We start from the raw sequence: 14,280 nt of genomic DNA on the forward strand, positions 1-14,280 counted from the left end.
AAAGAACAGAGGACACAAGATCAATGCCCACTGCTACCCTGTGTCACTTCTATGAAAACTACTCACAGCTGCTTTTTTTTTTTTTTTTTTTTTTTTTTTTTTGTTAAAAATTTTTTTATTTACTTATTATGTATACAGTGTTCTGTTTGCATGTATCCCTGCAGGCCAGAAGAGGGAGCTAGATCTCATTATAGATGGTTGTGAGCCACCATGTGGGTGCTGGGAATTGAACTCAGGACTTCTGGAAGAACAGCCAGTGTTCTTAACCTCTGAGCCATCTCTCCAGGCCCTCACAGCTGCTTTTTCACCCCACATGAACCTGCTAACTAAGAGGGTCAGGGTGGGATCTCGACCAAAACGGGCACACTCTACACTGCATGGTGGCATGGATCAGGGTATATGATGAAAGAGCAAGCTGGCCCACTAAGAGTCCCTTGGCAATCAGAGACAGGAGATGACAAGAGCCGAGGGTTGTCACGTTAAAAGAAACCTCAAAGGTTCAAACTGAATTGTCTGAGGGAACATAAACTTTACATAAGCAAAGCCAAGATGGAGAGCGATGGGTAGAGAGTCACATTCACGGCAGAGCTGAGAGAGAAAGCTCCACCACTTCCTGCTCCATCCAATTCCACCCTTCCCAAAGCTGCGGCTGGAAGTCTCGGGTAGGAGATCAAACTGTGAGGTGGTTCCTGAGTTCCAAGGTACTTATTCTTGAAATGTAACATGCATCCTATTGAGGATAGGCACGTGGGATGTCTGTTTAGCATATGCAAGGCTCTGGGTGCAATCTCAACTCCACAAAAAGGCCCATTGTTTAAGTGTCTTTTCATGTTTTTCCTCACTCGAGATTCCTTGCAACTAATGGGAATGAAGAAAGCCATTACCATTTTTGGAAAGAATGCACAAACAACTTTTAGTTCCATGACCAACTCTGGGAATGTTTAATACATGGACTTTCTTTCAAAGCACAGTGGTGGTATTCTATGTTTGTCTATCAGTTGGTACAGTTTACCACATACTCACTTCTACAAGGATGTCATGTACACAAAGATCCACACTCCACAGGTGTGAACCTATGAAAGCTCTGGACTATACTCGCAGGTTTGTTCGATCATGGTACATCTGGTAAGGATCATCGACATACCAGTTGCGCCTCTTCCAGAAAGATGTTGTCATTTTATCTAGGAGTTTACTCTGGGTCTTGTTGCAGAACACAAATTCCCTCAAGCGCTTCTTTCTTGCAGTTGACTTTTTCCATAACTTTTTCTTATAGCCAGCCTATGAGATAATGTTACAAAGACATTATAAAAATCACAAAGGCAGCAGGGTGTGGTGGCGCATGCCTTTAATCCCACAGGTAGCTGTGGGTGTCATATTTAGAGTCCTAATTTACGGTCCTGCTCATCCATTAGCATCCTTTAAGATGACTCTGCAATAGGAACACAATGAAAACACTAGAAACCTGAGTTTCTAGGTCAGAAATGGAAGCGAGGAATATTATAAAAGTTAGGGACACCTGGATGAAACCATGCCACAGAAAAATACTTCTCCCACCTAGACTTTTATTTTCCTATAAATTAAATTTTGATAAAGCTAGCAAAATGGCTCAGGTAATAACGGTACTTGTCTCATAAGCCTGATGGCCTGGGTCGGTTCTTGAACCAAGGTAAAGGTGGAGGGAAAGAAGCCCCCAAGCCATGTAAGGTGGAAGGAGAGACTGACTCGACACAGTTGCCCTCCGACCTCCAAATGAATGCTATGGTATGCCCCTACCTAATAATAATAAACCTAACAAAGTAAATATATAAAATTAGAGTTTAATCAAGCAGGACTTTCTGCACAAGACACAAGCTGGAGTGAGTCCTGCTCAAGATTTATCAGGACCTTTATAGTAACCAAAAGTCCAGAACCCAGTAACAGGGACATACAGGGGTTGGAGAGGTGGCCCATGGACTAAGAGCACTTGCTGTTCTTGCAGAGGACCCAGGTTTGGTTCCCAGAACCCACAAGACAGCACATAATCATCTTTAACTCCAGTTCCAGGGGATCAAATGCCTTCTTCCAGCTTCTGCAGGCACCAGGCATGCACATGATGAACATCACTACATGCAAGCAAACACACACACATAAAATAAAAATAAATAAATCTAAAAACAAACAAGAGAGGGACTAGAAATTAAGGAAAGAAAATAACTCATTTCATACTAAAGGACCTAGCATAATAAATGGGAAAAACTATTTCCAATGGTCAAAAAAGAACTGTCAGAACTGCCATGCAGCTTCTTTTGGACACCTGAGCTACTGCTGACTAGGAATTACAAGCTTGTCTCAATGGAGAGATGAGCTGAGTTCTAATCCACACATTTATCTATAAATTTAAGATAGGGGAAAATCCTTTCAGCCTTTCCAACAGTGGCTGCTCCTGCCTTTCTGAAGGCTTTGCCACTTGGAATAATGCTTTACTTTATTCACACCCATGCCCTTTCTCTGCACGAGGATGGACAGAGACGCCTGCAAAGCCAGCACCTCAGCACAGCATGCAAGAGCTACCAGTGAGATGAGCGGGCATGGCATGCTTCGGCTCACTGAAGTTACTTCATCTTAACTTCCAGTCTTTCACCCAGGTAATGGTACAGAGACTCACCTTTCTCCTTAGCCAAAGGCCAGAATGGAGTCGAAGGAACCGATGCACGACCGCTTTTACTGTCTTCCTCTTGCCTTTCCGTGTGCTGCAGTACGTTAGAGTTCTGACCGGGGGCTGCGGGACACTGGGGACCAAGGCGGCCACTCTAAATACAGTTTTGAAAATGTAGCAGTCAGACTGATGGAAGGACGAGAGCCACTCCACTGCTCCGCTGGGACACGGCACATTACTTCAAGTGGCACTAAGCACAGAGAAGGGCAACCTTCCCAACTTCAAACCTTCTAACATCTGCCCTGCAGGGAGAGGTAGAGCCTGTGTAGAGCACATACAAGACTCTAGGTCCAATTCCCTAACAACAAACAAGACCCACCCACTCAATCACTAAGAGAGAATTATCCCACTGTATCTTAATCACGAAGTTCCTTATCTATCTGCCCACCCGAGTATAAACTCTCTGAGGACTTCAGCTTGTTCATCTTTGTGTCCTTTCTGCAAGTACAGTGCTGGGTACCTATGGGTGCTTAACCAAATATCTCCTGACTAACTACCATACAAGCTGAGCCACAGAAGCTGAGCATCTCATGTGATCTCTGCTTTGCCAGCCATCTTCCATCTGGAAACCACATGAACAACATGGAAAATGAGCCCAGGAGTGGAGGTAGATATCACTAGGAGAGCACTAACCCAGCACACACAAGGCCTGAGGTTCCTTCCCCAGAGCTGCAAATATTTCTAAAAGGCCGAGCATGGTGGTGCATGCCTGTAATCCTAGCTAGCACTCAGGCAATTAAGGCAGGAGGGTGACTACAAGTTCAAGACTACACAGCAAGATGGGAAGGAAGTGCTCTGGGTTGTTCTTCCTGTTCCTGGCATCTGGGATACCAGTCCTATTTTCCTCCTCAGTCAGGCAGTGCGTATCATAAACTGCAGGTAGGGCAAGGTTGTTTACCTCTAAAATGCCTTGACCACATTTTACAGACTTTGCAGTACCAGGGACAGAAGGAAGAGCCTCACCGATGGGGGACAGGGGGAAGGGGGAGAAAGCGGGGAGACCACCACACTGTACCACTGAGCTACACACACAGCCTAGGCACAAATATTTTAGAAAATTTTGTGCAAATACTGTTTAAATACGTAACTGGAATGTACTCTACCTATTAAGGACTGTTGCAGTTTGCCCATGTGTCAGGTTTCTGATAGATGTGACAAGTCCTGGAGCAGAGGAAACAGCTGGTGTCTGAATATGTCTAAAATGAATGGCGCGCGGTGCGAAATTAAGACAAGCATTCTTAGCGTAGTTCCGACAGGTTGAAGATGCCAAAACATTCAGGGGACGTAATATTCCTGCAAAGAGAGAGAAGAACATGTACTGAATATGCTCTAACACATGCACCCATGTACTATACTGCATGCAAACCAAGTTAGACCTATCAGTAGTTCCTGAGCACCAGATATACAGAGGAAACTTTACCAACTTCATTGATGTATTAGTTACATACAATTAAAATTACCTATTTTTACATACACAATGGTTTTTTACAAACTTTAGAATTCTACAGCCATCACATACTCCAGATTGACATGTCTTAGCTCTATGCCCAGCAGTGAGGAACAAGATATGTATAAGATTAATTGTCCCCTGCCAATTTTATACCATGGGGAGACAGCCTCTGCAGATTCAGTGCAACGGCAGGTCAGAGTCACGACAGCTGGACAGACAGAGTGGAGAGAAGACTCACGAAGGAAACGGAAGAGCTGCTTCAGTTACCCTGACAGCAACAGACCTGCCGGACAGTGACCTCCCTTGTAATCTCCACATTGGGAAGTGAAGGAGGGAGGGTCAGGAATTCAAGGCTTTCCTTTGCTACATGAGACCCTTCCTCAAAAAACAAAACAAAAGCCAACAAAAAAAGATCAACAGGTTCTGGAGAGATGGCCCAGTGGTTAAAAGTGAGTACTGCTCTTGCAAAGGACCTGAGTTTGGTTCCCAGGCCCAAATCAGGTGGTCCACAACCCCAGGGGATCTGCTGCCTCTGGCCTCCCTCCAGCACCTGTACTCATGTGTGCACACATGCACACACACTCACACAAATGCAAACACACACACAAATACACATAATTAAAATAATAAAAACAATTTTTTAAAGAGCTCAGTGATGGCTTAGTGAGTGAGCTGTTTGCTATGCAAGCATGAAAACTTAGGATTTCCTAACAACTGAAACGTGGTGCCATTGAAGTACTGGGGTAACAGGGGTAGAGATAAGCTCTTGCTAGAGAAATCCAGGTTTAGTGAACCATCCCATCACAAAAAATAAGCTGAAAAGCCACAGAAGACACTCAATGTTAACATCAAGTTTCCACATGCACATGTATTGGCATGCACCCCCCCCCACATGTGCACACACAAAATAGAATGAAAGGAAAACAAGGAAAAAAAAAAAACAACCCTCCAAGAAGGAGGAGAACCCACTTTGGGTAGGACAAGAACATTAGCAAAGGCCTTGGTGCTGAAATAAACGCAGCTATGGGAAGAACCGGCAGGCTCAGCCTGCCAGAGGCTGTGGACTGCTCCCCAACCACAGCAGAAGTGCCTAGGAACAGGCAGTGGGAAGGAGGCTGGCAGCCAGAAGGTAGAGTTGAGAAGACAGAGATATGTGAAATGGAGGCTATCCTCTTTCTCAATCCTCTCCCCTAAGGCCACATTAGAATCGACCATAGAGTTTACTTCTCTGGTACCTTCTAACCAACTTTAATGCAAGACTCAAGAACACACATGCTAAAAATGTTCCATGAGATGAGGGAAATTAAGTTTAGAATTTGGTGATGATTTTGTCATCAAACTAGATGCATAAGAATTGAGTATTTTAGAGCCAGGGAAATCATCTGGCTGTTAAGTTGCTTCCTATGCAAGCATAAGGGCCTGAGTTCGATGCCCAGAATTCATGTAAAAAATCTGGGCATACTTGTAATTCCAACACTGAGAAGGTAGAGGCAGGTAGCCAGCCAGCCTAGTCAGTGAGCGCCACATCCCAGACAAGAGGCCCTGTCTCAGAAAACAAGATGGATTGCTCCTGAGTGTGACACCCAAAACTGTCCTCAGACATGTACCTGCAAGCACACACATTTGTACACACCCTCACACACAAACATACCCACAAATACAAGTATAGTAAATTCTACATCAATAAAGTTAGTTTAAAAAAAGAAAAGTCAAGCCTGGCATTGTAGGAGGCAGAAGCAGGAGATCCCGAGTTTATGGGCTACAAGAGATACTATCCAAAAAACAAATGCCAGGAACAATTTGATCCGAGTGTAGAGGCCCATGCCTGCAATCCCAGCACTCCAGAGACAGAGGCAGGAGAATCACCACAAGTCCTAGGCAGGAGAATCACTACAGTATGAGGCAAGCCTACAGATATAGAGCATGCTCCAGGTTAACCTGGGCTACGTATTGAGGCCTTTTCTCCAAACAACAAAACTCTTCCTAATCTGATGACCAAGGAGAACAGTTGTCCACTGTCTACTGCACTAATCTCACCAAACAAACGGGGCAGTGTGCTGTGTAAGTGACAGCGTGTGAACCAGACTGATTTCAATTTTAGCTCTACTACTTAACCAGCAGTGTGAACAGGAGCAAATTAGTTAACCTCCCTATACTCGTTTTCCTCAACTTTGAATTAGCTAATTGTGGAGAGGATTACATGAGATAAGACATTAAAGTGATTTACGAGGGCTTGGTTCAGAGAAAACATTTAAACAGTGCTAACAGCAAATATCAATGTGCTGAAGAAAGCCAGGTGTGTGGCCCAAACATCTGGAATCTAAGCACTTGGAAAGCCAAGGAGGACTGAGAATTTAAGACCAGACTGGGCTACATAGTGAAGCCCTGTCTCAAAAAAATTTTTTTTCTTAACACCATTCTTTTAAATGTTTTCAGTGGAATTTAAATGCCATAGTGAAGGCCAATGGGAGCCCAACAACTTGAGTTCATTCCTGAGAACCCATGATGGAAGAGAGGAACCAACTCCCAAAAGTTATCCTCTGATCTCCATAAGGCTCCATAAGGCTGCTGTGGTATGCATTGACCCCCTACACAAATAAAAATATTTTCAAAATATATATAATCAATTGATCTGTATCATCTATTTTTAAAATGTAAAGGATCAAGGACTAATATCAAGTAGATAAAAATAAAAGCCTTTAATTAAAAGATACTGGATACCACTACATAACCTTTATGTTGATGAAATTATGTAGGTCTTAGGGCTAGAGAGATGATTCAGCAGTTAAGAACACATGCTACTCTTGCAAAGGACCAGGGTTCAGTTCCCTGCACCACATGGCAGCTAATTAATCATCCATAAATTCAGTTCCAAGGGATCTTGCACCCTCTTCTGGCCTCGCAGGGCACCAGGCACACATGCAGTACACTTAGGCAAAACACTCACACATTTAAAATTTAAAAATAAGTAATTATTTTTTAAAAGTGTATGTCTAATAATACTAAGTATTAGGGTAGCTATGGAGCCTTTACTGCTGAAGTGACAAAATCAGCACATTCCTTTAGAAAATAGTTTATGTATGTGCCCTCATACCCAGTAATTCCACGGCTGGTTACACACACACACACCCCTTAGTAACATTCTTGCATTCATAAACCAGAATGCAATACCAGTAAGTTTTGTACATCACATCATCCAATCAGGTGTCCTGGCTCACATCTGTATTCCCAGCACTGAGACAGCCATCCTGGGCTGCATGAGGCCCTGACTTAACGGAGACACCGCCAACTGAAACCACCCAAGTGTCCATCAGTAGTAGAATACAGAATTGCGGCAGAGTCGCTTAAGAAAACAGAGCAGTGAGAAAGCAGAAAGTTTCATGAGAAAGAAATCCCAGTAAAAGGAAACCAGACATCATACTGCATACATTTATATAAATTAATGTAAAGTTCAAAACCTGACAAAATACGTTATTGAGAGATGAAGGTATAGTTGCTAAGGTGGCTATGGGAAGACCAGGCAAAGGAGTAATGACGGGCAATGCACTGGGTGGAAAGGGACTTGTCTTGAATTGTGTTAGTTACACACATGTCCACTTTAGTTGCTAAACCATTCATGTATGTCATATAAACTTTACGTTACGCATATTTCATAACTCAGAAAACGTCCCATTTTTAAACTCTAGTACTTTAAATTTTATATGGTTACTTTTTTCTTCTTGGCCTTCCATCTATCCTCCCACTGAATTTTATCCCTACAGTATAACTTGTATGCAAGTAACTTACTGATCCCTCCTATCATACTTGAGTAATTTTAATTTTCTACCTGGGTCTGCCTTCACCCCGTATTTCCCCATTGGAGGGGCGTAGTTCAGAACGGATTTGGCCAGCCTTTTGATAATTACACACGTTTCTCAAGTGCACCAGGACACTTGGATACTTCAAGGGCTTGTGTTTAACCCGCAGGTGGGATGCGCCCCATTTATCGCTATAGAACCAGAAATTCAGAGGAATTACGGGACTCTCAAGGTCAAAGGTCGCGAGAGGCGGGCTGAACCTCTAAATCAGGAAAACGGAGTCTTGGGTGTCACCCTCGCCTCCTCTACCCCAGCCTCAGGTCTGCTTCCTAGGGCAGGGCGGAGGCGGCGAACGCGGGCCACGGATACGGCCGTGCAAGGTGTCGCACACCCCACCCCAGAGAACATTCGCAGCAAACCTCCGACCTCAAGTCATCCCGCTGGCTTTTCTTTCCCCGTTAACTTCCAAACTAAGCCCACTCCCTCCCGCGCCAGCTCTCTTGTCTGGGAAGATGTCAATGGAGCACTGACCTGATGCAGCTCTTAACGCACCCGTGAAGACGGAGGCCGCCATCTTGCCACCTGCCTACGGTGGCTGCAGCGGACTTAAAACCGGAACAAGAGGAAGAGAAACGCAGCGGGGGCGGGGCCAAGGGGAACAGGCGGGGCCAAGGTCAAGCTGTCTGGACTGTGTCTTTGTACCAAGTTTTACCCTAAAGCGCAGTCGTTCTAATTATTTATTTTGTGTTCGTGTATGTTTGGGTCCGTCCGTGCATGCCACCGCGTGCTTATGGAGGTTAGAGGAGAACTTGCAGGAGTCGGTTCTGTCTAAACTCCTCCTTTTTGAAACAAGGTCTCCCCAGATCCCCAAGGTGACTTGGAACTCTGGGGCTCAAGTGATCTTACTTCCAGTACAGCTAGCCGATAGCGAGGACTGCAGTCGCTGCCGTGAGCCAGTATGGGTTGTGTAAAGACTCTTAAAAAAGAAAATTTAAAAACAGCAAAAGCTAAGGTGAAAAAGAAAGGAAAAGTCCAAAATGCCAAAAGAAGACAAGCACAGGACTCATTTAGAGAGAGGTCGTTCAGTTTTGGCCCCAGGGCTCTTACACTCTATTGAGGAGCTGGAGGGGGGTGCGGGGGGGGGGGAGCCATACACCTAAAGTAACAGCCCTACAGCTGGTAGAGGCAGGAGGATCACTATGGGTTATACAGAAGACCTCAGAAAATTCCAAAGAGCTTTAATTTGTATGGATTATATCTACTGGTATTTGCTATACTAGAACCTAAAATTGGGGAGGGGGAAAAAGTAGTATTACAGTGACTTTGCCATAAATTTACTACCATAGCTAGGCCAGAGATCGGAGATGAATTCTAAGGAGTAAAAAATCAAGCTATACTAAGGCTATGATCCAGGAAGCTCTAGAAGAGTCCTTTCCTTTCCTTTGTTTTTATCCAGTTTCTAATATCTGCCCGCAAACCTTGGCTCATGAATGCTGTGTATTTTCAAAGACAGTGTCTCATGCCTCCCTTTCCTCCTTCAATCTTATGATCATATTAGGCCTACCCAGAAAATACAAGATGGTTTCCTCATCTCAAAAATACTTTATTTTCGCCGGGCGTGGTGGCGCACGCCTTTAATCCCAGCACTCGGGAGGCAGAGGCAGGCGGATCTTTGTGAGTTCGAGGCCAGCCTGGGCTACCAAGTGAGCTCCAGGAAAGGCACCAAAACTACACAGAGAAACCCTGTCTCGAAAAAACCAAAAAAAAAAAAAAAAAAAACTTTATTTTTGGTATTGGGAATTGAACTCACAACTCTCACATGCTAAGAATGCCCTCAATCGCTGAGCTACATCCAAGTCCCAAAATTCTGTTTTCTGGGGCTTTGTATTTGTCCTGTTTTTTGAGGCAGGAATTCTCTGTGTAGCTCTGGCTGTTTTGGAACTCACTTTGTAGACCAGGCTGGCCTCGAACTCACAGAGATCTGCTTGCTTCTGCCTCCCGAGTGCTGGGATTAAAGGTGTGCATCACCAACACCCGGCTTTCATTCATGTAATTTAAAATAATTCCTCTGTGGTCATTCCCCTGTAGTCTCTGATTCAGTTCTTATCTCCAGGTTCTGTTTTGAATTCCTGCCCTGACTTTCCTCAATGGTCTACCATGACACTGACATGTAAGTCAATAAATCCTTTCCTCCCCAAAATTGGTTTTGGTCAGCTTTTTATCACAGGATCAACAAAGCAAACTGCAACAGAGCACTTGCCATTCTGGTCTTGCAGGGGACCTGAGTTCAATTTTCTTCTTCTTCTTCTTCTTCTTCTTCTTCTTCTTCTTCTTCTTCTTCTTCTTCTTCTTCTTCTTCTTCTTTAATATATAGAACCTAATTTTTATTTTCTGTGCATTGGTGTTTTGCCTGCATGTGTATCTGTGTGAATGTGTGTCTGTATGTGGGTATGCGCATGTGAGTGCCCGAGTCCACCGGAGGTCAGAGGTGTTGGATGCCCCTGGAGCTGGAGTTACAAGCAGTTTTGGACCACCTGATGTGGATGCTGGGAATGGAACTCTGGACTTCTGCAAGAGCAGTGTATGTTCTTAACCACTGAGTCATTCTCCATCTCTCCCCACTCCGCTTAGCTTGCTTTTTTACAGAACCCAAGGCCATCCGCCAAGGGGTGGTACCATTCATAGTGGGCTGAGCCTTGCCACATTAACCATTAGTTAAGAAAATGCCCCAGAGACATGCGTACAGGGCAGCCTGATAGAGACAATTGCTCCATTGAGGTTCCCTCTTCCCAGGAGACTCTGTGTCAAGTTGATCAAAACCAGCTATCACAGCTCTTACCTACTGAACCGTCTCTGTAGCTCCTCCTCCTCTGAGACAGGGTCTCAATTATCCCGAAGTTCACAGATTGCAGTAAACTGTGATCTCCAGGGATCTCTCTTCACCTTCCCAGTTACAATTAGTGCCATCACACTCAGCTTTTTTTTAAAAAAATATTTATTTTATGTATATGAATGCTCTATCTGCATGCTTGCCTTTATGCCAGAAGCATCAGATCCCACTATAGATGGTTGTGAGCCACCATGTGGTTGCCGGGAACTGAACTCAAGACTTTTGGAAAGGTAACCAGTGCTCTTAATGGTTGAGCCATCTCTCCAGCCCCCCCCCCCCTTTTTAAAGATTTATTTTTATTTTGTGAATGAGTATTTTGCCTGCATATATGTCTGCACCACATGCACGCAGTGCCCAGAGGTCAGGAGGCAGCATTGCATCACTGGAACTGGAGCTACAGATGTTTGCAAGCCATGGAGTGGGGTGGTTTGCACACAGGACCCTCAACCCAGGTCTCTGAAAGAGTAGCCAATGCCCTTAACCACTGACCCATCTCTCCAGATCCAGAGATAGATTTATTGTATTGTATTGTATTATGTGTGCCTGCGTGAGTGTATGGATACCACATTTGTGCAGGTACCCCAGGCTTTCCTGAAACTGCAGTTACAAGAGATCATGAAGTGCCTGATGTTGGTGCTGGGAACCAAATTCAGAAGCCCTGTAAGAGCAACAAGTGCTTTAAATTGGTAAGCCATCTCTTCACACACACACACACACACACACACACAGTGCCGATGCCTGTAGATGACAGCTTTTGCATGCGTTGTGGGGATCCAAACTGAGGTCCTCATGTTTGCAGAGCAGGCTTTGCTGAATGCACCATCTCCCCAAGAAAGGAAGGGTTAAGGACATGGTTAAATGAAAAATTAGATCTCTTTTAAGATTTATTTTTATTATTTTTAATCATGTGTGTCTTGAGGACAGAGGTGTTGGATTCTATGGTAAGTTACAGGCAGCTGTGAACTTCCTGATACTGGGGCTGGGAACTGAACAGGTCCTCTGCAAGAGTCTATGTCTTAGACGCTGGACCATCTCTCCAGCCTCTAAGAATTAGATCTTAAAGCCAAGGAGACTGTCTGTAGTACAAAGTGCCCGTTGTTATAAATGAAGCAGCCCAGGGTCAAGAGTGTCTGAGAAGTAATCACACTGGCCAGTACTAGCGCAGCAGCATGTAGCAGGGATGGAGCTGGACTGCTACGTTTCCTAAGAACATGGTAAGACTACTCAGAGGCTGTTAATTGATGTTAACTGACAGGACCAAGTTTAATCCCAGAGAGCGAGCCTTTAATCCCAGGGAGTGGTGGTAGAAAGCAGAAAGGTATATAAGGCGTGAGGAACAGAAACTAGAAGCATTTGGCCTGATTAAGTGTTTGGCCTGGTTAAGCATTTGGCTAGTAAAGCTTTCAGGCTTCTAACAGCACAGTTCAGCTGAGAGCCATTCGGATATGAGGACACAGACGCTTCCAGTCTGAGGAAAAAAGACCAGCTGAGAAGTTGGCTAGGTGAGGTTAGCTGTGGCTTGTTCTGTCTCTCTGACCATCCAGCATTTCACCCCAATAACTGGCCTCAGGTTTGACTTAATTAATAAGACTCTTTAAGATTCCTGCTACAATCAAGATTGTCAAACAGATTACTAAAATGCCCTAAAAAGCACTGAATGGACAGAACATTCTAGGTGTACAGAACACACAGTTTATATAAATTTCAAATCCATCCCCGTCTTTTTTTTTTTTGATGTTTTATTTATTTATTCTTAAAAATTTTTTCTTTATTAAGACATTTTCTACTCACTCCACATACCATCCACAGATTCCCCCCTCCCCCCAACCCTCTTTCCCTTTTGAGAATCGTTGTAGCCCAATCCTGTATCAATCTCCCAAGTGCTGGCATCACAGGTGTGGACCACCACACTGGACTTCATTTCTCTATATTGGAAAAAAGAATAAAAGTGCAACCAACCTATACCATGTTTTAACAAATCACTTAACTTCAAAGTATTTTGCAAACAGATTTGTTTTTAGAAACAGGATCTCACCATGTAGCTCTGGCTGTCGTGGAACTATGTAGACCAGGCTGGCCTTGAACTCAAAGAGATCCACCTGCCTCTGCCTCCCTAGTACTGGGACTAAAGGCGTGCACCACTTCGCCCGGCCTCAGATTTTTAAATAACTTTTTTTTTTTTTTTTTTTTTTTACCATGGTAAAATAACCACATACATAATTATACTAGGGTTTACACTGAGTATTACCGATGGTCAGGATTTAACACACTATATGATGACTACAATCTCAAGAGTGCTTGGGATAGTCTTTCAACCTATCCCAAGGACTGCGACCAAAATCATCTTTGTAAAATAAAAGTGACAGAGAAAGCGGTGTGATTTAAGTAAAAACCAGAACTTAGAATCTGGGTTCCTCTACTATTGAAAGAGACACCAGGAACACATACTCTGCCCCAAGATGCCTCCAGTCCTTTCACCCATTCTCCAGCAACCCCCTGAAAACAACAAAAAACCTGTGGGCATGCGTATACCACAGCTCCATAGAGGTCAGAGGACAATTAGCACGAGTCGATTCTCTATTGCCACCATACGGATCCCGGGGATCGAACTCGCGTCGCAGGGTTGGGAGCAAGCGTCCCTGCCCGAGTCCCCTTTGCTTTAATTCTAAGAGTCATAGTAGTCCGTTTTCCGCCTAGCCGAACTCCACACCCCACTCTCCCTGCGGGCTCACCTAGTAACCCCATTTCATAGACACATTAGCGCCTAGCGCGACCCGGAAGGAGAACCCGCCCTTCCGCCTCCTACGCGCCAATCACCGCCGGGCTCTGCTTTTCGCAGCCGAGGCGAGGCCCACCCTCCGGGAGCCGCCTCGCCGGGCCCAGGGAAGGCGGCGGCGCGTGCGCAGTGGCGTCGGCGGCCCTTCCGGTGCGCAGGGCGCAGACAGGGCGTACGGACGCGGGCACGCACGCTAGCACGCACGCCCTCCTCTCGTGCCGCCGCGGTCGTTCCCGCGTCCACCAGCAGCGCCGTCCCTTCGGCCGAGATGCTGCGGGCCTGTCAGTTATCTGGCGTGACCGTCGCGGCGCAGGTGAGCGTGGGGGGTCTCCCCGAGGGGGCGCGTGGTCACGCCGACTGCAGACTGCCAACGGACAGCGGGAGAGGCATCCATGATGCGCGGTCCCCGGGCAGAGGCGCGCCGAGGGCCACGGGGCGGGAAGCCGAGGCGGCTCACTAGGGCGGCCGCTCGGCTGGAATGACCGGAGCCTCATTGCTGGAGAAGCGGGCTGGGGTGTGGAGCGCTCGCGGGGAGGCGGCTGTGCTGCCGAGGCGTGGCTTCAGGGGCCTGGGGTCCAATCAGGATCTCGTTGATTCGGTCTCGGACCAATCCTGGCCGCTGGCGTCTTGGGTCGCCGGTTGGGCACGTGATCGGTTTCCAATCGTGAGGGT

The 14,280-nt window shown here is 45.6% G+C and overlaps 2 protein-coding genes across 17 annotated transcripts in view; one reads left to right on the top strand and one right to left on the bottom strand.

Moving 5' to 3' along the window:
• Window positions 1-911: 911 nt before the first annotated feature.
• Window positions 912-8,628, bottom strand: Mrpl35 (mitochondrial ribosomal protein L35). The gene is made up of 4 exons (XM_006991000.4): window positions 8,474-8,628; window positions 3,799-3,988; window positions 2,645-2,789; window positions 912-1,278 (listed from the first exon to the last, which is right to left on the bottom strand). The coding sequence occupies exons 1-4, from the start codon at window positions 8,514-8,516 to the stop codon at window positions 1,090-1,092; spliced, it is 567 nt and encodes a 188-aa protein (XP_006991062.1). The 5' UTR covers window positions 8,517-8,628; the 3' UTR covers window positions 912-1,089.
• A 5,085-nt stretch (window positions 8,629-13,713) lies between these two features.
• Immt (inner membrane mitochondrial protein) overlaps window positions 13,714-14,280 on the top strand; it is a 48,427-nt gene continuing 47,860 nt past the window's right edge. For 14 of the 16 annotated variants that reach the window (XM_016009261.3, XM_016009263.3, XM_042273453.2 and 11 more), the window contains exon 1: window positions 13,723-13,921. In XM_016009261.3, the coding sequence (XP_015864747.1) occupies window positions 13,877-13,921 (45 nt within the window). In that variant the 5' untranslated portion in view covers window positions 13,723-13,876. Of the gene's footprint in view, window positions 13,922-14,280 lie in introns of all 16 variants that reach the window. The other 2 variants (XM_016009265.3, XM_016009260.3) reach the window with 2 other exon arrangements.

This window comes from Peromyscus maniculatus, chromosome 3, assembly GCF_049852395.1.
Source record: "Peromyscus maniculatus bairdii isolate BWxNUB_F1_BW_parent chromosome 3, HU_Pman_BW_mat_3.1, whole genome shotgun sequence".
Lineage (NCBI taxonomy): Eukaryota > Metazoa > Chordata > Mammalia > Rodentia > Cricetidae > Peromyscus > Peromyscus maniculatus.

What these genes read in the sequence shown, in the direction of transcription:
- Mrpl35 (XM_006991000.4), bottom strand. Translation starts at nt 8,516, where the DNA reads ATGGCGGCCTCCGTCTTCACGGGTGCGTTAAGAGCTGCATCAG. An exon ending in TGCGTTAAGAGCTGCATCAG is followed by an intron (nt 3,989 to 8,473) that starts GTCAGTGCTCCA and finishes CTCTCTTTGCAG; the next exon opens with GAATATTACGTCCCCTGAAT. An exon ending in ACTGCAACAGTCCTTAATAG is followed by an intron (nt 2,790 to 3,798) that starts GTAGAGTACATT and finishes AACTGTATTTAG; the next exon opens with AGTGGCCGCCTTGGTCCCCA.